Source organism: Dicentrarchus labrax, unplaced genomic scaffold (genome assembly GCF_905237075.1).
Source record: "Dicentrarchus labrax unplaced genomic scaffold, dlabrax2021, whole genome shotgun sequence".
NCBI lineage: Eukaryota > Metazoa > Chordata > Actinopteri > Moronidae > Dicentrarchus > Dicentrarchus labrax.
The window spans coordinates 1,419,876-1,446,457 of record NW_026136875.1 but is presented as its reverse complement, the minus strand read 5'-3'; the positions used below and the strand labels follow the sequence as shown (position 1 = coordinate 1,446,457).

At 40.5% G+C, this 26,582-nt stretch overlaps 1 protein-coding gene and 1 long non-coding RNA gene across 2 annotated transcripts; one reads left to right on the top strand and one right to left on the bottom strand.

The window, feature by feature from the left end:
- On the top strand, positions 1–26,582 carry slco2b1 (solute carrier organic anion transporter family, member 2B1). Its single transcript, XM_051394863.1, has 15 exons — positions 1–147; positions 2,968–3,068; positions 3,621–3,758; positions 4,264–4,426; positions 4,850–5,074; positions 7,295–7,393; positions 12,916–13,046; positions 17,035–17,125; positions 17,758–17,922; positions 18,058–18,247; positions 19,368–19,509; positions 21,144–21,304; positions 23,214–23,278; positions 23,552–23,672; positions 24,056–26,582. The coding sequence occupies exons 2-15, from the start codon at positions 2,982–2,984 to the stop codon at positions 24,249–24,251; spliced, it is 1,974 nt and encodes a 657-aa protein (XP_051250823.1). The 5' UTR covers positions 1–147; positions 2,968–2,981; the 3' UTR covers positions 24,252–26,582.
- LOC127360472 (uncharacterized) lies at positions 21,026–21,999 on the bottom strand. The gene is made up of 2 exons (XR_007883750.1): positions 21,928–21,999; positions 21,026–21,327 (listed from the first exon to the last, which is right to left on the bottom strand). It is a non-coding gene; the product is annotated as an uncharacterized LOC127360472 (long non-coding RNA).

Sequence of the window (26,582 nt, the reverse complement as noted above, 5' to 3'; positions counted from 1 at the left end):
GTTCAAATTCCAGTTCCTCCCTCCTCCCGCGGCTGTGGGCCAGTAAAGCTGGAGGAGTGTCAGTTGCTGGAGGAGTGTCAGCTGCTGGAGGAGCTGGACGGTTTCATAAACAGCGCAGAGGAACTGAGTCGAACTGCTGCTTTCACAGTGAGTCTGAATTAATCTTTTCTCTCTCTTCTGTCCTTTCAGCCTTTTTACTGGGACTATTGGGACTGTTAGCTTGTTCTCTCACTCTCCAAACTCAAATCAAACGATGCAAAGTTTGTGCAAAGAGCTGATTTATTGAGCTGCTGAGCTGCATGCTGACAGCTCTGATTCATGAATGAGTGCTGCTGTATTTACAGTTGTAGGAACATGCTAGTGACTAAATACATTTGCTAAAGTACTTAATTACAGCTTTGAGGTACTTGTACTTTAGCATTTCGTGTTTATGCTAAAATGCTTTTAAAAAGGCAAAACAGTAACAAGTTTGAATTTAGTGATTAAGTTTTGACAAGTAACAAAATATCAGGCTTTAAGTTTGACATTTACTGAATGTTTTTGAAGGAAAAACAAACAGCGTTTAAGCAGTTTTTAATGCCAATAAAAATGAATCCACTTTATCTCCTAGAGCCACATTCAAAGTCATAATGAGCGGTGACCACATGGAGCTAAATTAAAAGCAGACGCAATCTCACCAAGCTGAGCTCAGAGTGATGCAGCAGTCCGACTCATCCCACAGAGACACACTGTCAACTTAAAGGAAATGACCGTCCAACCAACTTATATGAGCTGCCGAAAAGCCACATTCAAAAGCCTGTGCGTAGTCTTTTAAAAGCCTGTGCGTAGTCTTTTAAAAGCCTGGGTATACTCTTTTAAAAGCCTGTGCGTAGTCTTTTTAAAGCCTGGGTATACTCTTTTAAAAGCCTGGCGTATACTCTTTTAAAAGCCTGGGTATAGTTACTCTTTTAAAAGCCTGGGTATAGTTATTTTTTTAAAAGCCTGGGTATACTCTTTTAAAAACCTGGGTATAGTCTTTTAAAAACCTGGGTATAGTCTTTTAAAAACCTGGGTATAGGGCGCCCAGTTGGCTCGGTTGGTGGAGCTGGCAGCCCATGTGCCAAGGCTGAGTCCTTGCTGCAGTGGCCCAGGGTTCGGGTACGACCTGCGGCCCTTTGCTGCGTGTCGTCCCCTCTCTCTGCCCCCCTTTCCTGTCTATCTTCAGCTGTCACTATAATAAAGGCAATAAAAGCCCAAAATAGTTAAGATTTTTGGCCTGGGTGTAGTTAGTCTTTAGTCTATTAAACAACTGACATGTAAAGATGTTGTTTTGATGCAGGTAGCTGCTGTTGTTGTTGGGTTTTCTGGTGTGTCCATCATGTTCTGAAGTGAGGTGTGTCCGAGAGAGGCCTTCAGTGTCAGAGTTCAGATCTGTCCCTCCGCCGCTCAGTGAGTCGGAGGTCGACTTGTTTTCTTTGCGCTCAGATGAGATAAAACAACCACCACCAGAATCAGCGTCTGGCTTTCATTCTGCTGACATTCCTCTGCTGATAAGAAGCCTCTGCCTTCTAGCTACAATATGATTGATGTCTCTTTCTTTCTCTTTCTGTTCTATTGTTGTTCTTTGTATGTGTCCGTATTTCTGTCCCAAAACTTTTTTGTCCGATCTAGAAATGACTGGCCGATAGTGCTCTGGGATGTTAAGAAAACGAGCAACTGGTCAGACGCTACAATGGATACAATTCACGAGATACAACTGCGTATTTTAAGTGTACAATTCTGTCTCTGATTGTACGTTAAGTGTATAAATAAAAAATGTATAGTTTGTGTTAGCAATTCACAAAAATACCTCAACCAGGTGGGAGAGGCCAGACAATCAGTATTCGTGACATTAACATGGCGCTCACGATAAGTGTTGCCATTACATTTTCCCAACATTGAAGAAATAATACTGGCACTGATGGTCCAACATACACTTTAAAAAAATGCCCAAATCAATGCCAGTGTCTCTTTCTTCTCGCCAATTTCACTTGAATCTACCTGCGTCTTAAAAGGTTTGTCACAATCTGCTGCGACGACAGTAAAAGAACAGATTAGAACACACGTGGAAGCACTTTGACATTGGGGAGACAAGAAGAAAGGAGTGCTCAAGAGTTCATTAATTCTTTTTTGGATGCTGGCACAGGATATTTATCAACCTCATCCCACACAGGACAAACTTCCCCCCATCCTACAATCTTGTCAACACAGGTCACTGTTGTTTTAGCATACTCACTCTTTGCAGGGACTAGCTGCAGATGACCAAACAAAAATGGAAGCCGTCAACTCAAACAACCTTCTGGGTTTTTCAGCATTTATCTTTCAGAAAAACAGGTGTTTAAATGTTCGCCAAGCAAGCAAATTGTTCACTGAAATTCACAACTGACTAACCAGCAGAGAAAAGAGTCCAACAGTCTGTTCATTCCAGAAGAACTTGAGATATACATTGCCCCACAGGAGAGACATAAACACTGTCACAAAGGACCCTGCTGAGCTCAGACTAAACCTGCATCCATTAGTTGAGTGGTTAGTTTATCTGTTTGTTAAACCCTTATTAACCTTTTCTCTCTCTAATGCTGCAGTCATTTTAATTTTGGCCTTCGTCCAGACACAGCCAGCAGCTTTCACTCTCACTCTCACTATGTAAACATACAGCACACACACATATGTTCGCTCTCCAACAATCTAGAAAACTACAGCCGTAGCCACAGGTCGACGTGTGTGAGAAATGAGCAGAAACTCTGGAGCGCAGTGTGTGTTTGTTGGCTGCCTTTTGTGTCCAACATTGGGTGCTGTGTTACAGCAGCAGGAACTGAGCAGTCACATGTTCAGAGTCTGGATGTTGAAATGGGCTTTCTGACTGCAGTAAATGTGGCAGTATGTGTGTTTTCTGAGTGGTATTAGTGATATCAGTGTTGACTCCTAAATGACTTTGTTTGTATTTCACAGGTGAAAACTGAATCATGGTGGCCAACAACCTCAACACGAACTCTGACCACACGCGGTCACGATCTCCTGCCCTTCGCCGGAGTCCATTCAACAACATCAAGGTTTGTCACTGCTTCACCTCCAGTGTTTGATGAACTGTGACACTCAACCCGAGAGCAGAATTAATTGAAAGCTTTGTACTCGTTGGACTTGGTGTTCCAGAGGTTGCTGTGCTGTGTGAAGACAAACTTCACTTCCTGGCGTCCATCCTGGTATTGTTCTCTGGTCATGAAAACATTTCCTCTGGAGCTCACCGTCACTCGTGGTTTCACTTTTTCAGGCCTCGTATTTGTTTGTTAGATTTTGATTAGTTTGATAAGTACAATTTGCACTACCTTGTACCTCCTTCAGCCGTCACTCTTTTCAGTCTGCTACTCCCAGTGACTGGAACCAAAGGTCTGCACACCCTTATTCTGTTTTCCTCCTTTAATAACTCAGTACGTTAATTTCTGATCACTGCACTTGGTTTTGAATCTACATCTCTGGAACACAGTACCTATCTGTTGTGTACATACTGTATTGGGCTGTTTTAACTGTTTAACTGTATTTTTTAAATAAATAAAGGTAAAATTACCCAACTTTCTGACCTCCCTTCTTCTTCTTCTTCTCTGCAGTTCTTTGTGTTCTGCCACAGTCTGCTGCAGCTGGCACAGCTGTTGGTGTCGGGCTACATGAAGAGCTCCATCTCCACCATTGAGAGACGCTACGGCCTCTCCAGCCAGAAGTCGGGAGTCCTGGCTGCTTTCAATGAGGTCAGAACGGGATGCTTCCTGCAGTGTGTTCTCGTCTCTGCTTGTAAACATCACTGCTCCTCCATCTTATTATGTGCAGATTATAAAGACTTATAAAGAGCAATATTGGTACTTAATTTGGAATCTCCATCTCCTCATTGGACCACAAGTTTCAGCCATGGTTCCCGAAGTCTGCTTCAACTAAACTTTCAACTTTAAGTCCGACATAGGTCCAGAATATGGGCCACAATGGTCTGACATTGGGCTATGATATGGCTACATCATAGGCCATAACTTGCTTCCAGGTCTCCTTCACTGCTGTATTTAGGCAGACTGTATGGGCTGGACTAATTTCGCTATGTGGGACGTATCCATAGAGTTCTGTTTTTAAACTCAGACTTCATTCAGCAAGAGTGATATATTTCTGTGAAGTGCTATGACCGTTAACCTGCACGGATAACAGCTCCTACACTTCTGATTCATGTTTATTTCCCCGTCAGAATAAGACTTTTGTTTGTGTGTCCAGGTGGGAAACACGGTCCTCATCGTCTTTGTGAGTTTCTTGGGGAGTCGAGTCCACCGGCCGCGCTTCATTGGAGGTGGAGCTTTGCTGGCCTGCCTGGCCTCGCTGCTGATAGCGATGCCGCACTTCCTGAGCGGACCATATGACTACACCAACCGCATCAGCTGTGAGATCAAACACACAAATCCCCCAAAAAAGCCTCTGAAATAGTGATTCTCATCTTGATTTGATTTGATTAAAAACTGGGTTTATTCCTAAGGAACTGGATAGAAGGAAGATAAAAGTTAGTTCATTCCTATGGAAATTACCCGGGTCTTCCGCATATGACGAGCTGCTAACTTCTGATTAAACTGATAAAATCATTTAATCGTACAGCTCGTCTATACTTTTCAAACATTATCAGATCAAATTCTGATAGTGAAACGAGTCATTTTGCAGGGGTTGTGACGCTCAACAAAATAGATCAGATATTATACGATATTATACGATATCATCCATATACAACCTCTGATTCTGATCTCAGGACAAATTCAGGACATGAGCCTGGAACTTCAATGTAGACTCACCTTCCCCTTCTGTTTCCTATCAGCCTCCGGGGATAACAGCTCTGGCCTCTGCCAATCAGAGAGAACCCTCACCACCTCATCGTCCAATCAGAGCTGCAGCCAGAAGGAGAGCCCCGCCCAGCAGGTGGTGTACCCTCTGCTGCTGCTGGGTCAGCTACTGCTGGGTATTGGAGCCGTCCCCATCCAGCCCTTTGGCATCTCCTACATCGACGACTACGCCAGCAAGAAGAACTCGCCGCTCTACCTCGGTGAGCTCACTGAGGAAACTCTGAATTATCCAAACAGTCCGGTCCTGGTTAGTAAAGTGAACCACCAGGAGAACAGGTTTTCCAGTCAAAGAGATTTGAATTATGCTAGCTATGCAAACTTACCTGCCTGCAGTAGTGGAGACAAACAGCAGTTAGTCTACCCATCACTAACTGACTGATTAGCAACCAGGTGTGGAGCAGCACATTTACATTTAGTCACTTCATGTGTCTTCTGATCTGATATCGATCCAAAAAGCATTCAAGATGGATAAAAATCTTATTGGTAAAACCTCTACAAAGTATGTCCTCAGGCAGCTGAAGGTGGCTAAATTAAAGTTAGTGGCATCATGGATCACGTTAGATGGGGAAGTCATTTTGGAAGCTAACCTTTGCCAACTGACATATCCACTCAGATAGAGGTTTTGTTGGCAATAACGCTAGCGAGCAAGAAAGCAAGCTAATGTAAGCTAGCCTGAATAACAGGCTGATCAGCACCAGGAGTCTGGATGAAGCTAGCTGCCACTATTTTAATACGTTAACTCGCTTACTAACGTAGAGGATAAGTTAATGCCACCTGTCTCACCTCCTTAAACCTATTATAATTGTATTATTAAAAGAGCATTATGTAATCCACTCTCTTTTTTGTTAAATAACAGCGGTGTAAAAAGTATCTCCTTCCTGGTTGTAATTACCAGTTAGAGGTTAGAATGAATGGAATGGAACAATGGAAACTTCCTTTCATTAGGTTGTGTAATATTGTACTCACATTACAGACGTTTTACCTGTGTATCAGTAACAGGAAATATAAACTCATGTGAGGAGCAGAATTATTTTTCATTCATTTGCTCGAGTCAGCCTCTATAAACTCTAGAGGTATGTTCTATATGTAGTCGAGCTGGATACTTGCTGGATAATGTGTCATTTTATTCGGGTAATGCTGCGTTTCATCGGTCGCCTGTCAATATCGTTTTAGCTTTAGTCTCAGCCTGTTAGCATGATGTCGTAACCTGGGACATTTTAGCTTCAGCCTTAAGTCTGTTGTTATTCAGTTTGAAGCCACATTTTTACCATCCACTGTTTAGATCTTGGTGGTTTTCAACTCTAGATTTGAACCGGGCTAGGCTATAATCGAGATGTTTCCCAAGCATGCATTTGGCTCATTTTCTTTTCCTTGTCTGATCTGGTGGCTTTCTGCTTACCTAACAAACCTGTTTTGAACCTGATCCATACACAGGAATTTAAATGATAACAAATCACCAGAACTGTAATTCAGTTAATTACGTTTCCCTCTAAACTGCTGTTGCAGATCAGTTCATATAAACCTAACTTCTAGGAGACAGGGCTGGTCACTAACAGGTCTGAATGGCAGCAGTCAGGGAGAGGAGGGAGTTCCCAGCAGTCCAACATAAAATAATCTCTGACGCTCTCGCTGCTTCTCTTCACAGAAGCCAAACAATAAAGTTATTATACTTTTCTCCGACTCCCAGTTAATCTCCGCCATGAGAGTAGAGTTTTGTTGTACACAAACTTGCATAAAACTCAATAATCACTTTTAGTTACAGGAAATCTCATGTCGGCAAAAACAAACTCCCCGCAGCAACAAAACTTTTAACAAATACTTGACGCCTTCCCTCCAAGCCCAAGGATTAAAAAGTATGTTATTTAAAATGTATGCCACAAATCAAATAGTTCCCTTAATTTCCTAAAACAAATAACACAATTATTCCCATTCCCACAGAGTCAACCCTTAATTCCCACAGATCCACTGTGTTTGATCCAATCAGGCGGCAGGAGAGAATCATAGAGAACTAACATTACTGAGCGCCAGTTAGTAAAACGGATACGAGAAATAATTGTAATGTAGTTTGTTCTGTTATTAATTTGGCGTTACATTTGGTAAACAGGGCATTATAACTTGAAACTCCAAAGGAGAGTCCAATTCCTTTCTGGGAACACGGTAGCATCAGCATAGATTTACTAAAATGTTCAGCAACTAGAAGCTTTCTAGACATTAAAACTCTTAATTGTTGTCATCTCTCAACTTCGAGTTACTAATAATATTTTTAATTCTTTCTAGCAAGCATTAGCAGTGAAATTAACACTGCACACAATAAAAAACCTTTAAGGTGGGTCAAGCAGACTAAAACCTCAGTCACCTCTCTTCTGACAGCAGTGGTCTTCATCGATGTTCATGAGGTGTTTCTTGCTCATATTTTTCAGGAATCCTCCTCGCTGTGACCTCCATCGGCCCGGCTGTCGGCTTCATCACCGGCTCCCTCATGCTACGCTTTTATGTCGACTTTGACAAGTTATCCAAAGGTGAGGAGACACAGCGGGGATGTGCAAAGCTGCACAATACGTCGAGTAAAGTCAAGCTCATTTATAACACTTGTTTGAAAAGGAAGGGGAGGATTTCCTGTATGAGTGTGAAAACACTTAAAAACACTTGAAAACACTGAAAAGCTGATTAATATTGGTCATTTCCTCACTGCAGCTATAAAAACACAGAGATCAGAGCTGCTAATAAAGGAGACAAAGGAAATAACACATTCATGCTGTCTTACTTATGTAATGTGATGTTCAGTAGCTGTGAAAGGTTTCCACTCCTTCAACCTTTTGGCACACATTGAGTTAAGTTATTTGACAGCTGGTCAATCTTTATGTGTCTGAGTCAATATAGGTTCCCAATGGACTTGAGACCACAGAAACAGGAAAAACAAAAGAACATGTAACATTCTTCATCCTTTGTCACTATTTCATAATTGACTTAGTTAAAACGTGAACCATGTAAATCTGCCAGAATGTTATTGATTATGACTCAACCCCACAAGAGTGAGACAAGTCCAAGTCAATAAACTGTGTAAAAATGTCCACAAGAAAAGTCCAAGTCAGCACCCCCTTAAAACAGACACAAGGTCCAGACTGCAGTACTACGGCCTGGTAAAGTGACTGAATGACCAATCCGGTCTCACTTCCAACTTGACAAATACTGCCACTTGGTCATTTCTGTACGCGCCCACCGTCAAAGTCAGGTGACGTAGCATAAAGAGTGAGAAAGTCTACACATGGAGGAGGTGGGGTGGATGGATGGCTTAAACAAACACAGGTGTGAAACCGAAAGTTAACAACATGCTTTAACTATCATATGTAAGTTATATCAGGCACATCACCCTTACCCCTTTCCTAAACCTAACCAAGTAGTTTTTGTGCCTAAATCGTTTCACAGCATTAACCACCCAAGCTTTATTTTGAAAGTGTAACAGGAAGTTGCATATTTGTAATCTGTAATTGCTAAATTGACCTTGAACGCTGCATGTCCACAAATCATGCTAGAACTGTACCTGAAGCTTCATATTTTGAGGCGGAGGGCCACTGACCAAGCAGCAGTATTTGATGAGATGGCAGTGGGAGTGTGTCCACACCTGCACCCCAGCAGCAGCGTTGTGAAATAACCAAACGAAACCCAGTCTGAAGTGTTTGCTTGAAAAACACTGAAAGATTAAGACTTCCATTTCAACAGGTGTTTCATACAGGGGAGTGTCAACCGTTGGGACTTTGTCATAATAATTTTTGTCCCAGGTAAAAATTCAGATTCATGTCAAGACTGGCAACAAAACTGCACAGGTGTGAGTCACAACTTAAATGACGTCTTCCACCAGTTCTAGCTTGTAAATCAAAGTTATAAGATGCTATGTCATTTAGAGTAGATGCTTCTTTGACACAGTTGCAGCTTCAAACTGTTGTTTTTTTCCTTTAACACTTTAAGAGTGTTTAGCTGAATAACTGTATATGTGTATTATTATAATTACTACTAGTTACAGCAGTAATAGTTGTACTGTTGACCTTTACTTAACCAGAGATGAGACTCATTGGAAGTTTTACAGAAGCAAAAACAACCCAGACAAAATAAATGGATTCAAATCTACAATTTCATCCACAAATAAACCCAACTGTGTCAGTGATCTTACATCCAGGTACATACGAGAGACATTACACCACAGAGAGCTCACTGCTTCAGGCTACAGTGAAGTTTGATGTTAGTTGTTTGTTTAACAGTTGTCTTTAAGGTAAATCAACACTTCATAAAATAAAAATTTCACTTTTAAATCCACTCTAAAACTAACAGGCAGTGCAGAGGAGAAAGGATCAGTGTTATGTGTTCTTGTTTTCTGATACCTGTTAAAGTCCTTAATGCTGTTTTTATATCAATTGTAAAGAGGAGAGAAAGTGTTTGCTGCAGAGAGAAAAGGAAGTTACAATAATCTACGGAGATTAAATAAAGGCATTCCAGAGTTTTCCAGATTTTTATTTGGGAGAAATTATTTATAGATTTTCCTTTGTTGATGTGTCTGTTCAATTAGAGGTTGTGGTCAAACAGAACAACAAGGTTTCTGCACTGTGAATAGTAATAAAACTGAAGGAAGAACGGACCAGGTTTCTAAACTCAGTGTTTAAATGACTGACAGAGGCTACTGGAACTGAAGTTGGAAAGTGTTTTGCCTTTGGTTGTAATGAATGGTGACCAGTTATTCTGTCAACATACAGTATATCGAAGAATGAACCAACAGACAAATCAGAGTAATTTGATGTTTTTGTGGAAAGCAGATAACTGCCTATGTCTTTTTTTTATCTTTTCCACATCAACAAGAACACAGAGCGTTGATTTTTGCCACCTCTGCTCATATTTCGGGACTCACACAGTTTGTTGATGTTCAGTGAAACTCAGATGAAACTCTGCTTTTGTGAAGCCTCTGAGATTAATGGAGCTTGACTTTCTTTAGAGGCTTGTTCAAACACAAACTTGTTCCTTTACACCACGTGGGGCATGTGAATGGAGGCAGGAGGTGATTGTCTAAGTCAGCGTGTGTGTGTGTGTGTGTGTGTGTGTTTATGCATCCATGTATAATATGTGTGTTTAGGGGGACATGTTTGTGTGTGTGTGTACTTGTTTTTGCCCTCACCTTGTTGGGACCAGTAGTCCTCATGGGGACCAAAGACTTGTCCTAATGTGGCAACACATCCTCGTTAGGAGTAAGGTGTGAACATCAATCAATCAAACTTTATTTGTATAGCAGGTTTCATACAGTTGAGTGCAGTTCAAAGTGCTTTACAGACAACTGGCAGGACGATAACAATAACACATAATGGACTAAAAATTAAATTGTAGATTTAAAAGTAGAAATAAAAACAAAAATAGATTTTACAAGTAAAAAGTTTGTATTACCTAAAAGCTAAACTAAAAACTAAATAAAATAAATTAAAAAAGCAGGCAGAAACGATGATGTTGAAACAAACATTTGTCGTTTTTAGTTAACGTTAAAAAATGTAAACATTTCCAGCTGCTCTCACATCTAGGTTAGGTTTCTGCTAACATGGAGGCTTTATGACCTATACTGCAGTCAACCAGCAGGGGGAGATAGAGAGGGTCTGGCTTCACTTTTGGATGTTTTTGTTATGATTAATGCTGCAAAAACAATACATTTGAGACAGAAACTTAAGTCTTAAGTTACAATATCCCAATTTGGTGCTACAGAAGCAAACCTAGCTAACTTCATCAGGAAACCCTAAATACTCAATCTAACATCGCTTATGCAGTTTTATGACGGTTACTTAGCAACAGATACTATTTTTCTCATCTTACCGAGCTAAAGGACTTTTTAAATATTGGTTTTCTCAGTGAAACTTACAAAAAAAGGAACAAAACTATGATTGGAAATGAACATCCTTGTAATGCGTGAACTAGTAAGATTCCCCACAAGTAGAAAAGTAAACACGTGTGTGTGTGTGTGTGTGTGTGTGTGTGTGTGTGTGTGTGTGAGCATACTGAAGAGTTAGAGCAGGGGCTCCAAACTGCCGGCATCCAGCCCACGACATAATGTCAAAAAATATATAATATAACATTTTATAAACATTTTCAACATTTTACCTGTATATAAACTGCCCCCTATATACAGTTAAAATAAAAACACATTTCAGTTGGCACAAAATAATCAAAGATGCCAGGTGTTGATAAGAAGAGAAGGTTTCAGGCTTTTACTTGTTGTAAACTGCTGTTTGTATTTTTGCAAGTAATGGAAATATTTTCAGAATATTGTGCTTTCTAGTAGCACTTGACTGTTAAAGAGGCTCTCCTATGAGCAGTGGCCCCAAGCCAATCTGAATTTGAGAGCCCTGAGTCAGAGGTCTGTGGAGAAATCCAAAGATGTTCTTTTAAGGAAACGTATTTAAAACAACGGCAATATGGGAGATAAAAAAGAGAGAAAATGGGTGTCAGTTCCAGCTGACGACATTTTGTTGGTTGCGTAAAAGCAATAAAATAAAAAACAGCCTTACAGATTACACAACACTATTTGGTGGAAGTTAGGAGAGTTTATTTTTGTTTTGGGAAGTTGCTTGTGTAACACACTCTTACTATATGTATGGATAAGAACAACAGGAACTGTTGATCAACCTAAATCAGACCCTAACTCTAATGGTTACCAAACAGTTAAGATAGGAATGTTTGGCACCTGGACCTTTACCTGGAATGTGAGGACATTTTTAATTGTGAGGACATTGTCCGGTCTTCAAATGGCTGTTTTAGGATTAAGATCTTGTTTTAGTGTTGAGGTTACATTAGGTTAGAGTAGAGTCCCCACAAGTACAAAATTAGAAATTTACATGTGAGCATACTGTGCGTCATAAGGAATAGAGGGATCACTGTGTGACTCAGTTGTGGATTTAAACCAGTATTTTATTGCTAAGCCAGTCATTTGTTGCTGCTTGTTTTATGTGACTCATTAACAGTCAGCATGTTGTTTTATTGACTGACAGCAAAAACAAATTTGGATAATGAATATATTATATAAAATATTCTCTTCACATTCCTCGAATTGTTCTCTAAAACTGTGTTGTCTTTCCAGAAACACCTAAACAGTAAAATGTTTAAATTAGAGTTTATATAATTACCCCAACAAGAAATAATTAGCAACTATTTTGATCATCGATACATTTTTCAAGTCAAATCTTACATTTTAAGAATTTGCTGTTCTTTGTCTTATGTGATAACAAAATGAATATCTTTAGCTGAGAAAACAATCAACATGAGATTCATTTGGTAGCTGTTTTGGAGCTTTCGATCATACCACATGATCTTTATAAGCAGATAGGGTTTGTCCAGTTATCATGAAATTATAGATGTTTAAATTTCCATTTTCTTTTTGAGCACTTTAAAGACCTCTCATCCATGTTGGCTTAAAGGTCCATATAATATTCATAGGTGTTCTCATTCATGAAAAATAAGCCACTTGCAGGTTACTTTGTTAATATGGAGAACATTTTTTTTTTTTTTGCTACAACAAGTAAACAGCATATCTGTTTTGGGCGTGTGTGTTGCCATTGTGTAGGACGGAGTTCATGTTATGTTTTTCTGTTTATGTTCATTAGTTAGGGCCTCGCATGCCAAGGGCCTCACATGCCAGTTCCCTCAGGGCCTGGTACCCAGCTCTATTAACTCTTCCAGCTCCTGAAGTTGCCCTTCAGGTTTTGGAGATCAGAGATCATTGGCAGGATACTTTTAATTTCAGGCAGACGTCCAACAGCCGCAAGCAGCAACATTACCTGTGTTTGAACATATTGCAATGCTGTTGCAACTGAGGTTGCTGATACAACTTGTCAGTCCAAACAAGTGGAGTTTCACAGAAACCTTCCTCAAGAGAAGTTTATTCAACTCTAACCTCTGTACAATATTCTAATAATACGACATATATGAATTAGCTGATAGATTGTGTTTTTGTTGGTCCTGTGATAACAAGAGTTGAGTTTGTGTTTCATGACTGACTGGTGTTCCCTTCTCTTTCCAGACCAGATCGAGTTGAACCACAAGGACCTGCGCTGGGTGGGAGCCTGGTGGCTTGGCTTCCTGGTGGCGTCCTGCTTCCTCTTCCTTACTGCACTGCCTTACTTATTCTTCCCCAGAAACATGCCCAAAGAGGTGAGCAGAAACAGTCCTACCTGAGCTAAAGCAGCAGCAATGATCCCCTCTTTTAATAAAGTCTACTTTTCAAGACTCAATGAAACTTGACGACAATGTTCTAACTACTAACTTTGAATATTGCCGCCTGGTCAGTGGTCTTCCGTATAAAGAAGAGTAAATATGCCAAGTCCTGTTAGACTATCAAAATAAAGCTTGCATGGTTAACGTTGTGAAACAGCTGCAGCTTGGTTAGGTTTAGAAAAAGGACGTTCATGATGTGCACCAAAATGTTTGAGGGGACATTTTAATGGCATTCTGGCTCCTCACAGAACTGTTCATCTACATGCATACAGCCTATTAATGTCAAATTTAAATTTGTTGTTGTGGTTGATAATTATGAATTGTTTGTGCGACAAACATTTTCTACCTCTTCTTTTAATAGGCTAATACAAAAAGATGAATTCTTTGTAAAATAATATAAATTCTACTTGATTTTAACTGTTATTTATTGGCTCTGGCTAAATTAGAGAAAGACCAGTTTGTTTCTTGTTAGCAGCCTGTATGAGTTTCGTACTACTATATGGAGGCTGGTACGCTCATTTACACCCATTAATTCAATTCAATTCAATTCAATTCAATTTTATTTATATAGCGCCAATTCATAACAGAAGTTATCTCAGGACACTTGAGAGAGACAGAGAGACAGACAGACAGACAGACAGACAGACAGAGGTTCACAGCAACAACAATAGCAACAACTACACTAATAGTAATATTAGGATACACTATAATGGAAATAAACCTGCCAGCCAGCCAACATGTGTCAAAACCTGAATCAAATCGATTCACAATAAAAACTTCCTGCTGGGAAACCTATCCCACGGTATAAGCTGGCGTAATGTGTGAACTCTCTGCTCACTGGGGTTTACTGATGTGTTTATTGCTTGATTCAAACAAAGCTTGCGATGGCAGCAGCCTATGTGACGACAGCTTATCTCAGTTATACCCACTGATGTGATAAAGATCAGCTGGGGTTAAACTTCTACACATGATGAGGGGAGAGTTTTGTTTGATGTTTGGAAATGAACAGCAGGAAATGAGCCTGAGAGGGTTGGCTAAAATTATCTGTAATTGTGTTGCTGGCAAAAACAGAGTCAGCGTTACAAGTTGAAGGTAGAAGCAGCCACAGTTTACCGACCTGCACAATCCTCTGTTGTTTTATTAAACTGCATCAAATACACAAAGTGACAGAAGATGGTGGGATTCATATAATAGTGCAGCACAAGAGACAGCCTAAAGATGTAAATAAGGGGAAGAACTTAAAAATGAATTTCTCCTATTTGCCTTTGTTCTCCGCTTCCCTACAGTGTCAACAGTGTGCAACGCTAGCTAATGTTAGCTTATAAATGGAGTCTGCTAACGTCTACAAAGTCCAACACAGAGTCCAAAGTCAAAGGTCATATTACTGCTAAGCTTGTGGAACATATTGTCTGATTGGGCTTTTAGCTGGATAACGTTAGCTTGACTGTTAACACGGACAAATTCCTAGTTAGCTAATGTAGCAAAATACTGTCAGCTAGCTTCATCCAGACTCGTTAGCTTGCTTGCTCACTGACATTATTTTCTAGTAAAATACTATTTGAGTAGCTTCCCAGCTAACGTATGTATTCTGACAATCGGTGTTGATTTTAGCCAACAATAAATTATGTAACAGGGGCATCCAGCTAACTGTAGCTAAGCTAAGCTGGGGTTGTCCACCTGGCTGTGTCTTGGCGTTGCGGTGTGGGTCTGGTGTTGGTGTGGGTCTGGTGTTGGTGTGTGGGTCTGGTGTGGGTCTGGCGTTGCGGTGTGGGTCTGGTGTTGCGGTGTGGGTCTGGTGTGGGTCTGGTGTTGCGGTGTGGGTCTGGTGTTGCGGTGTGGGTCTGGTGTGGGTCTGGTGTTGCGGTGTGGGTCTGGCGTTGCGGTGTGGGTCTGGTGTGGGTCTGGCGTTGCGGTGTGGGTCTGGCGTTGCGGTGTTAACGTTGCAGATAGTAACGTTATTCTAAATATCAGACTTCTTCAGGTGGACATAAACAGCTCCAGTTGGATGATTATATCTGTTGGATGGGTTAATAAATAACTGTTCTCTATAGAAAGAAAGATAAGAAAACACATATGAAGGACAGGACTGGATTACCAATACAACACGTTCAGTGTGTCACTTTTGGTAATTTGATTACATTTGGTTGACATAGTGCATGTTTCTAAATGAAATTTAGGTTTGAACATATAATCACAAACAGGACGTAAGGGCTTGTTTTGGCCATAGTGAAGGACATATTGTTTTTATTAAGTATGTTGGAAATATCCAAATGTCATTATGAAGCATAATAAAGTTGTCAGAGATAATTGAGATGAACAAGCTCCAACAGGAATCTGTGTGATTTGGCTCAGTCCCCAAGAGAAAGTTAAAGAAAGTTACAAATATGAATTGCTCAACAGAGCTTCATCTGAAATGACTCATGAGTGCCAAAACAGCAAACTGCAGCCAAACATTCCATTTTAAAGACATTGACTCAGAGGTTTGCCTTCACAGCAAGGATGGGTATTTCAGCACCTTTCGTACCACGAGTGCCGGGCACACTAATGGCTTTTGCGACTGGGTGAAAGTAAAGGCTATGGACCGGATTGGTTTGGTTAGATTTAGGCACAAAAACTCTTTCCTTGGGTTCAGGAATACACTTGTGGTTTTTGTCTACATTGATTTCTAAGACCCGTCCTACTCTGCCTCTGATTGGTTGGTGTCCATTGCCTTCATTGATTTAGTTGGTTAGGTTTATACATGATGAAAAAATGTGAAAATGCACCAAAAATATCCAGATTAAATCAGTTTAAAATACGGTAAAAGTAATAGTTGTTAGGGTTGTGCTGAATTCACCAGCACCTTTTTTGACTTTTTTTGTCCAATTCAGGCACTGGTTACATAACTTTTGTGAAATCAGTAGTTTAAGTAAATTGTTTACTTGTAAATTGTATCTACACCAAATCTCTACAGGTTAATGTCTTTCATGTCTCTGAATTGCAGCTTTCCAACCATACAGCTGCTACTTTTGACCTATTTTTCTTAGATAACAAATTCCACACAATGGCATTTTGATCCTAGTCTTTTTGTCAGATAATAGAGATAGTCTCTAAATTCCAGAGAGTTGAATGTGGTTTTCTTGCTGTCATTTAACAAAATAATGATGTAAAAATAACTTTAAACTCAAATGATAGGTGCCATGAAGACTCAGTTTTAACATTCTCACTAAGAAATCTGTCTCATGTGCTTTTAAAATCGAAAGTAACTCTGAGGTTTGGTTGCTGAATACAACTCTGGACTTTGGCTGCCCTTGAGTTTGTGTGCAGAGATTCATATCAGAACAGTGTGTTGAGCAATTCTAAAAACTGATTTATTTACATTACATTTGGTGTTTTATTATTTGTTTTAAGACTTTATTAACAGCCACAGACATGCTTTTAACATTGTTGGAAACATTTGGGATAATGTAAGCACACAACTCGACCACATATACAACATAGCTCTACTGTATAGACATTACAGAAATCTTACAGATTATAGCTTTAACACAGGCATTTAGTGAATCATCTCCAGGAGCCGCGATGAAGCAAGATTCTTCACCACTAAGGATGAGCCCAAACATGCTGTCATCCGTCAGGGTTGGAATGTAGATGGACTGATAAACCAAGAGAAAACAACAAACAAAAGGAAAACCTGATAATATTTTTTCTCAAACCACCATGGCCACCTCTGAGCATCTGATTAAAAGTGCTATGCCCATGCATGTCTTATGTCAGCTTTAAAATCTAAGCCAAAACTCGCTGAGACGTCTGCACTGACACAGACAGCCCCTTAAAGTGACTCGTGAATGTAAACCATTCTAGCATGCAGGCGGGGGGGGGGTTCTAAAAGTGGTTCTGAAACCTGCAATCCAGCATCTGACATTCTGCCTTTATATTTGTCCAGGACGGTGCAGACGATGTCGAGTCCAGACCGGACTGTAAGCAGCAGCAGACTAACCCGCTGCAGGAACTCTCCCTTCTTCAGTTCCTCAAAAGTATGAGACTTCTTTTCTTCTTCTGTTTCCTGTCTGATGTGGCTGCAGTGGAGGCAACCATAGGGCATCCGCTGTGAACAGGGGTCACTGTGTGTTAGCATCAGCTCTAAATCAAAGGCTCCACAGCTGCTTTTGATGTCTGTGTTTTAAGATTTGTGGTAATTGGCTTCAAAACTTCTTTAAATTTCAATTCATCATCAGTTGGTAATTGAAAATAAAAGATAATTTCACCCAAATTATAATAATTTCACTTTCTAGCAGAATCTGTCAGTTTATTGGCCCAAGTTGTGAGATATTTGTCTCTTCCTGCTTACATTTGTGGTTCTCACAGCAGAAGGAAAACTCAACATCTCTTTCCAGGAACAGTGTCCCTGTTATTCTGGATCATCTATACATCCCACTGGCACTGTTTCTTCAATATAATGTTCCCCCCATGAGTACACAACAAGATTTGTAGATTGTGTAACTGGAAAATTGTTACTGGAAAGACAAAATTGTATTGATTGAATTTGAATTCTCTTTAATTCTTTGAATCGTTGAGGTATCCAGAAATGCTAAATATTGTGCTGTGAAATTTGGGTGTCTCTGTCCATCTGAGCTCATCAGCTGTACTGTCTGCCTCTGCCCCTCAGGTTTTCCTCGTATTGCTCTGCGAACGCTGCGGAGCCCCATCTACCTGCTGGTGGTTCTGGCCCAGGTCAACCTGGCGGCGCTGCTGGCCGGCCTCGCCACCTTCATGGCCAAGTTCATTGAGAGACAATTCAGCCAGACTGTCTCCTTTTCCACCATGATGATAGGTGAGAGTGCACTCGGGTTCAGTGGAGTCCATCACCTGTGCATGTGTTTATAATAATAGCAGGTATACTAGTATCGAACTGAAGTAATAAGTTAACAGGGAGAAGTTGTAAGCAAAGGATTATTTGGTGTTTCAGGAGGAATCTGTATCCCGATGGCAGTGCTGGGCACCGTCCTGGGTGGAGTTCTGATGCGGAGACTGAATATTTCAGTCAGCGGTGCCAGCAAGTTGTGCACCATTGCCATCCTGCTCTGCTTGTTCTCGTCCACGCCGCTGTTGCTCATTGGCTGCCCCACCCAGAAGGTTGCCGGGGTCTTTCCTAACAGGTAGCTACAGTTCACACAGTCCACAGACCCTGGGGAACTAATTTCACCAGTCACTGCTGAAAAATTACAAATAGAAAAAAAATTTGACCACTAAGAGGAAACTGATTTCATTGCTGACTGGGAACCATTTATCCCACCGGAAAGCAACTAATTTCACAGCTAAAGGGGAAATAATCGAATTTCTGGCTGTGAACTAATTTCACGGCTGATATAAAATGACTAATCAGGAACCAATTTGACCGTTGTCAAGGAACTAATTTCACAGCTGAAAGGGAACTGATCTTATTCATTTTACTTACTAATTTCACTGCTGACTGACAATTAATTACCTGCAGGGAACTAATTTCATTGACGGAGATTTTTCAGCCATTGTTAAGGGATTAGACTGAAGCAGAATTAACATGACATTGGGGGCCGTTCTCCTTCTCTGTAAGGCTGAAGTTTGAGTGAAATTGAGCAAAACTGAACAAAACATTTGGGTAACACTTTATAATGAGTACACACTATTAAGCATTAGTTAAGCATGAATAAATACTGAATTCATCATTTATAACACATGAATACACATTAGTATGTAGTTTATAAACACAGTTAAAAATGTTTTATTCATCATTGATAAGCACATTAGTTATGGATTAGTAAATACTGAATTCATCATTTATAAAGCATGATTCTGCTGTAAATAGTCATTACTATGTGGTTTATAAACACAGTTATAAATGTTTTACTCTTCATTGTACTGTACATTTCTGCATGCACTTGCACATCCACTATTCAGACATGTATCAATGATTAGTGACTGTGTTAGCAGATGTTCTATAAAAACTCACAACAAATTCATTTTCTAATGATGGCCTATAAACAGTGATTAATGCAGGAATTCACAGTTACAAAGCACTTACTACTTGTTAATTAAGTATTTTGCACGAGCTTATCTAAAGTGAGCACTATCTATGGCTTATTAAGCATTTACAAATGAGATATAAAGGCTGACAATTCCTCGAGACTGACAAAATGTTCAGTTATCTTAACAGACGAAGGAGAGACACAACACTACACTTACTACACGTGTGTAAATGTGTGTGTGTGTGTGTGTGTGTGTGTGTGTGTGTGTTTTCAGCTCTGGTGGGTCGTGCAGCTCCGTCTGTCAGTGTCCTAAGGAGGCGTTTAACCCAGTCTGCGGTTCGGATGGCGTGGAGTTCAGGTCTCCATGCCACGCCGGCTGTAGGGCCGCAGAGAAAGACAACGACGCCAAAGTCACAGTAAGAATTGTTTTATGAGTTTATTTTGAAATGATCCCGCTGTCACACACATCCTGACGAATACAGAACTTCATCCAGATTCACTGTTAAGCGTGCAGTAACAGTCAGCGCTGTATTTGTGAGAGCTTATGGTTCTCGTTAAAGAGGATGACGTCACATATTATCTTCTGGTGAATACTCTTGTTTTACTTGGACGCTGCGTTTATCTTCTCATCTGCTGTCAGAAGGAAATTAATATAATCTGTTGTATCTCACAGTTTGGTTTCATTCTACTTTTTATTCCGCCAACGCCCCTTTCTGTGGAAGTGGTCTCTTGTAACAACAGACAGCATTAATACACAAAGTGAAAGCCAAACCGAGAGAGAGAGAGAGAGAGAGAGAGAGAACTGAAAGCTGCTGGATAGCTGGGGTAAAGTTCACAGAACTAGATAGACTGAAAAGTCACTTCCTCTTAGTTTCATTAGTAATCTTTAGATTCGCTGAAGCGTTGGTTATTTTAGTTTCATGTTGGCAGCAATTCTATATTTTTAATAATGAAAATGAAAGTACAAACTGGATTTCTGACTTTGGAGAAGTGACCAGATTAGCAATAGTGACATCATGTCCAGATGTTTACAGCAGCTCCAGAGGAATTTGTTTGATTGTTCTATGGAGGGTTTCACATCAGGGACCCGGGTCTGGATAACTTCTACATTACTCCACAGACCTGGAAGCTCTGTCCATTATAAATACTGTCAGTGGTTTAAACCTCACAGATAAAATAAGTGTTGTTATTGTCGATCTGCCATTTTTATTCAGAGGAACAGTTTGTGGAAAAGTTAGAAAGGGACCAGAAAGTTTTTCTCAAGAAGTGTCAGTGGGATGAAATCAGTCTCTCTCTATTCATTTCACTTTTCTCCAACATGGTTCCTGGAACTGAAAGTGATGAGTTACAAAGCAGGTTAACCCAAGGAGTGACACACTCCTCATCTACAATCTGTGACGTGAGATTACTCAGAAGAACTTCACCAACATCCACTTTTGTTCCAAAGGAGGAAGAAGCTTCAGTTGTCTGTACTTCCTCTTCCTCTCTGCTCAGTTTTCATTATCCATTAATCTGCTGACCATCTTCATGATTATAACATCATAATCAGATCCAGATTTACCCCCATCTTTTCAATATGACGCTGTTGGTCTCCCTCTGCTGAGCTCTGCAGTAAAGTTAGCAACAATAAATATGCAACGTCCGGTTAGAATTTCAAAATAAAGCTTGTGTGGTTAGCAGCTGCAGTTTGGTTGAGTCACAAAAACTACTTGGTTTGTAGTAAAATGTAATCCGATTCACTTACCTGGACCCACCACTTCTTGATTTTAAGGCGTGCTAGACAACTTAGAAAATATACACAGTAGGCCTGTATCTCAGCATTTGTGTTTTATGAAGGAAAGTAAATGAAATGTGAAGTCATTTGTAAGGTAAAGTGTCAGGGACAAGAAAACACTGAGAAATACATAATTCAGACTAAAGACGGACAAAATATGTCACTGAGTCAGTTTAATAAATGATAGAAAGGGGGTCTCTTAATGAAAAAGGTTGGGTACTTCTTCTGTTGGGGGCGCTGTCTCTGCCTGTATCCTGACTGTGTCTGTTGTTGTAGAACTACACTGAGTGTCGGTGTGTCGGTGGTCTCGGCTTTGCGTCTCCGGGAACGTGCGGCAGCGGATGTTCCCACCTCCTGCCCCCCTTCATGGCCCTGCTGGGCATCACCGCCTTCATCGCCGCCTTCTCACAGACCCCCTCCTACATCATGATACTCAGGTATGAACAGAAACGTGTGTGATCTGTAAAATGTAAGATAATACATAATGTGTGTGAGGATGTGTGCTAGCATCGGTGGCACTGAGAGCTCAACAGACTTCAGAAAACACATGAAAATGAAGAAAACACCAATCATTTGCCAACGAATACAGAAACTCTGCAGATCACACAGAACGGAAATGATTTATTTAAATTCACTTAAAACTCATTTAAGTTAAACTCAGTGAGTCCTGCATCTTCTGCTTCTGTTTACTATATTTGTGTTTTAGCACTTTAATGCACATGCTGTCAAGTTGATGAAGTTTTCTTCATTGTATTGAGCTCTCTGGACCACCGTAGTATTATTGCCTCCAGTATTTGGTTGTTATTTATTGTTTTAGCTCTGAACCCAGTAAACCAGTTAGAAACATGCAGTTTTCAATGTGCTGCAGATGCACAAAGAACAATGGAGGAGCTGCTCACAGCTGCAGATCATTAAAATAAGTTCCAGATGGTTGTGAAAGAGCTCTGGCTCCACTTGGGATTGTTTGAAATTAGAGTCAGAGAAGGTTTTATTTTTGTCCTTTAGAGAAACTAGACTGAGCTTTCAGAGAGACTCTCCTGATCCTCAGCTGCTGTCTCACCTGTTCCCGGCTGTCACAGTTTCTCCTGGTGTTCCGGACCTGTCAGTTTCCTCCAGTCCCCATTACGATGTTAGACTGAAAATATGAGCTTCAAGTTTAATGTCAGGTTGAAAAAGGTTCAAACCAGCTTCTCAGAGTCTGAGGTGATGTCTTGAAATGTCTTGGTTTGTCCAAAACCCAAAAGACAGAGAGAAGCATGAAATCTCCCTCACTTGTGCCATTTTTGCAGGAAAAATAACTTTAACGATTAATGGATCATCAATGTAGTTGCTGATTATTTTACTATTCAATCGATTTTTAACACCATATGACGCCGGAGCTGCGCTTTTCAAATGTTGTAGTTCCAACAAGGCCTGAAAACCTCTAATCTTTTAATCCTGGAGCTCTATATTCACCAAATTTAAAGTTGCTCCGATCAATTCCCTAACACGTGGAAATGGCAACAATGGCGCCAGAATCAGATATTAAATAAAAAATGGCTGACTTCCTGTTGGGTTTAGGATGTGGCTCCAAGAGGCTTCTTTGTACATCTCGACACGATACATGTGCCTACTGATTTTCATACATACCGGTGAAACCGAGTGCCGGGGCTGCTTTTTTTAAAATGAGCTATTGAGTTTAGTTAGTTCAAAACCCAAAAGACATTCAGTTTAAGATAAAACAGGGAAAAGCATGACATTTTTTTGCATGAAAACAGACATTAATCGATTATCAAAGCAGTTTGCGATTATTTTTCATCAACATCTTTAGCTTATTTCTCAGCAGGAAAATGTTAAATACTCAGCTTCCTGCAGTTTAAGCCCATGTTGTATAGAAAGATGTTTCATTGTATTTCTACCATTAAACAGACATTACAACGAGCACTGTTGGCATCTTTCACACACACTCTGGACTGTTTCTCCACCATCCCGTTTTAGCCTAGCCTAGTTTCAGTTAGCAGCTCCTGTTTGCAGTGCACTCAGGGAACCATGGATCACTGGATGAAAACTTAAAAACACGATGATTCTCAGGCAGTTCTGCAGCTTTGATTCTGTAAAACCGCTGAACCAGAACAACTGAAACAACAGCAGAAACAGAAGTCTGACATAATACAATGCCTGTATGTTGACATAGTAACTGTCAACTGTCATCATCTGCAGCATTCCTGTACCTTCCTCCTCTATCTTCCTCCTCTACCTTCCTCCTCTACCTCAGCTCTGTTTCAGCCTGTCACCAAAGCAAACACACAGAGAATAAACACTGTCAACGTCTTTCTCATGAACGTGATGTCTGTGTCTCTGCTGCAGGACGGTGCCCACGGAGGACAAGTCTTTTGCTGTGGGAGTTCAGTACATGCTGTTCAGAGTGCTCGGTGAGTCACATATTTCCCTCAGTACCTTGAGCAAGGCATCTTCAGTCTTTAAAGTGACAGATTCTACGGACTGTGTACAGAGAGCGAGCAACAAGACGCTGACTGCAGTTCACTGAACGACCACTGGTGGATCTGTTAGCGACAGATCTCTTTATATTCCATTGTTAGGATTGGCTAGGAATGTCTGTTATTGGAAAAGGTCTTGTGTCAGCTGCTTACAAGGTTACATCCTTTCATCCATCATGAATCTGTGTGTGTGTGTGTGTGTGTTAGCGTTCATGCCTGGCCCGGTGCTGTACGGCAGTGTCATCGACTCCACTTGCATCCTGTGGGGTAAAAAGTGCGGTAAACAGACTTCCTGTCTGTACTACAATCTGGACCGCTTCAGACAGAGGTGAGTCACACAAACACACCTGAAGCCCCGTTCACACTGGGTTGATTTCTCTGGAGGGGGGGGGTTTAATATTACTGAACACTGTTCGGATCAGATCGGATTTTGATATAAAAATACAAAGAAATGTAGTTTTTGTATACATTGTTTACACCTTTTGTCATTAGGAATCTTTCTTTCTGTCTTTGTGTTGGAGATGTGAAAACTGCATTTATGAGCACAAAAACCAGTTGTGTCTGAGTCTGAAGTCATAGTGATACTGAAGTAACAGCTTTTTGTGGTTTCCACCCTGGAAAGTCATGTGTCGTTAGATGTTAGCTTGGACCTGCGCCCCAAACCCCAACATAACAAAGTCCATGAAAACCTGTGTGTGTCTGTGTGTGCAGGTTTCTGGGCATGCAGGTGGTCTTCGTGTGCGGGGGGCTGCTCTGCTTCCTGCTGACCGTCGTGGTCCTGCGCAGGAGGGCCAGGAGTCAGGAACCGCAGCCGGAGGGCAAAGGAGGGTATGAGCTGGTGAACGGGGAGAAAACACCGGAGATTGCTTCGTCCAAAGAGAAAGAAGCGAACGGCATCAAGACCTGAAGGAAAACGCAACGAGAGGACGCGAAGAAGGAAAGACTCAGAGAGGCTGAACGAGAAGCTGCGATGGTACCAAAGCAGTGTGTCACGTGCCGTATAACGAGGCTAAGATTAATTTGCTTACATCCAATACAAATATTACATTCTTTGCTAACATTTCCAGTGGTGGAAGAAGTATTCAAAGGTTCCATATGTAAGATTTTGATGTATTTTATGTGTCAGTGTGTGAGCAGACAGTGAACAGGTTGTAGTGGAGCTTTGTTCCTCTGCTGCCTGTGGACTGATCTCTATGTGTCTCTATGTAGGATGAGGGTCAAAGGTTGTGACCTTTATGCTCCAGAGTGCCAACAGTGGGCAACACAGAGTCCAACACAGAGTCCAACACAGAGTCCACAACACAGAGTCCACAACACAGAGTCCAACACAGAGTCCACAACACAGAGTCCAACACAGAGTCCAACACAGAGTCCAACACAGAGTCCACAACACAGAGTCCAACCCAGAGTCCAACACAGAGTCCACAACACAGAGTCCACAACACAGAGTCCACAACACAGAGTCCAACACAGAGTCCACAACAGAGAGTCCAACACAGAGTCCACAACACAGAGTCCACAACAGAGTCCAACACAGAGTCCAACACAGAGTCCACAACACAGAGTCCAACACAGAGTCCACAACACAGAGTCCACAACACAGAGTCCACAACACAGAGTCCAACACAGAGTCCAACACAGAGTCCAACAGAGTCCACAACACAGAGTCCAACACAGAGTCCAACACAGAGTCCACAACACAGAGTCCAACACAGAGTCCAACACAGAGTCCAACACAGAGTCCAACACAGAGTCCACAACACAGAGTCCAAAGTCAAAGCTAACATTACTGCTAAGCTAGTGGAACATATTGTCTGATTGCGCTGTTAGCTGGATAATGTTAGTTGATTGTTAATGCGGACACATTGTTAGCAGCTCCACTGCTGATCCGTTTGTAGGTCACTTTGTCGGCTGGCGTTGCAGGTTGCAGCTGGCTGGCTAATGTTAGCTTACTTGCTTGCTAACATTATCACTAGCAGCATACTAGCCTATCTGAGTGGATATGTTAGTTAGCTAACTTAATCTTCCCCAGCTAACGTGATCCATAATACCAATTTACGTATTATGTCATTTATTTTCCAGCGTTTGGTCAGTTTGTCTCTTTTGGCCGACGCCCAGGATAATGCTCACAACAGGATGTTGACTGCAGTACACTTATTGGCCTCTGGTGGCGCTGTTTAACAACAGTTTAATGAAAGTAACATATAGAACCTTTAAGGATAAAAAACAGCAACCACAGTGTAGAAATACTCATTGTGCTAAATGAGCCATTTCACAATTAATACATCAAATAATTGGATTATAATTATTGATACTGTGAAAGTGTTACTTTCCTGTTGCAGCTCATTTTAACCATGTTATACACTACTAGCTTCATCTATTAATCTGAATATATGAATCTAAATCTGATAAATGTCGTTCAGTAAAAAGTACAATATGCCTCAAAAATTGTAAATACACTTTTTTTACTTTTCACTACTGAACATTTCCACTGTGATTACTGTTCGTACATAAGCTGATGCGTATATTGTGTGATACATTCTGTACACTTTATATGACGCAGTGAGCCCAAACAGTTCAATCTGGTGCTGAAGGTGAATAATAAGCTGCACTTCCTCTAACAAACACTCCCAACTTCTGTACTAAGTCAGTAGAGAAGTCAGTCTAAGTCAGGACACTGTGATCTGTGGGGCTGATTTTAATCACTCTAATTATCTGTAGCCAATCAGACGAAAAAAAATAGATAAAATAAATGAATCTTATGGAAGTCGGACTCAGTTTTTGTTTTGTCTGCTGCAGTTTGTTTTGTAATTGCTGATTTCTTTTGTATTTTTTTTTACACATATTAAAAATACTTAAAAAACAATCATATATTTTAAAGCGATAAAAATTTATAAAAACATATTTTATCTGATTTATTTTGATCGGATGTGTGTTTTGATCATTGTTTATACTGACGGACTGCAGCAGTTTAAATAAATCAGAAAAATCCAGCTTACAGAAAGTTTTATAAGAATGTGTTTTTACTGTCATATATTTGTGTTTTCTCTTTATTCAAATGTCTCGGAGCTACTTTGCTGAATGTTTGTTGTTTTTGTTGCTTTATTTTGTAAATTCTTCACTATTGTTTGTTTTATAAATATGTTTTTTAATGTTGTATAAAATGTAGTTAAACTGTACAACTGAGCCACGTTGTGCACAAAAATAAGAAAAACAATAAACTTTATACCTTTTGGTA

Coding starts and splice junctions, on each gene's coding strand:
- slco2b1 (XM_051394863.1), top strand. CDS start 2,982: ATGGTGGCCAACAACCTCAACACGAACTCTGACCACACGCGGTCACGA. Junction 4,427..4,849: donor CTACACCAACCGCATCAGCT/GTGAGATCAAAC, acceptor GTTTCCTATCAG/CCTCCGGGGATAACAGCTCT. Junction 21,305..23,213: donor TCCTACATCATGATACTCAG/GTATGAACAGAA, acceptor TCTCTGCTGCAG/GACGGTGCCCACGGAGGACA.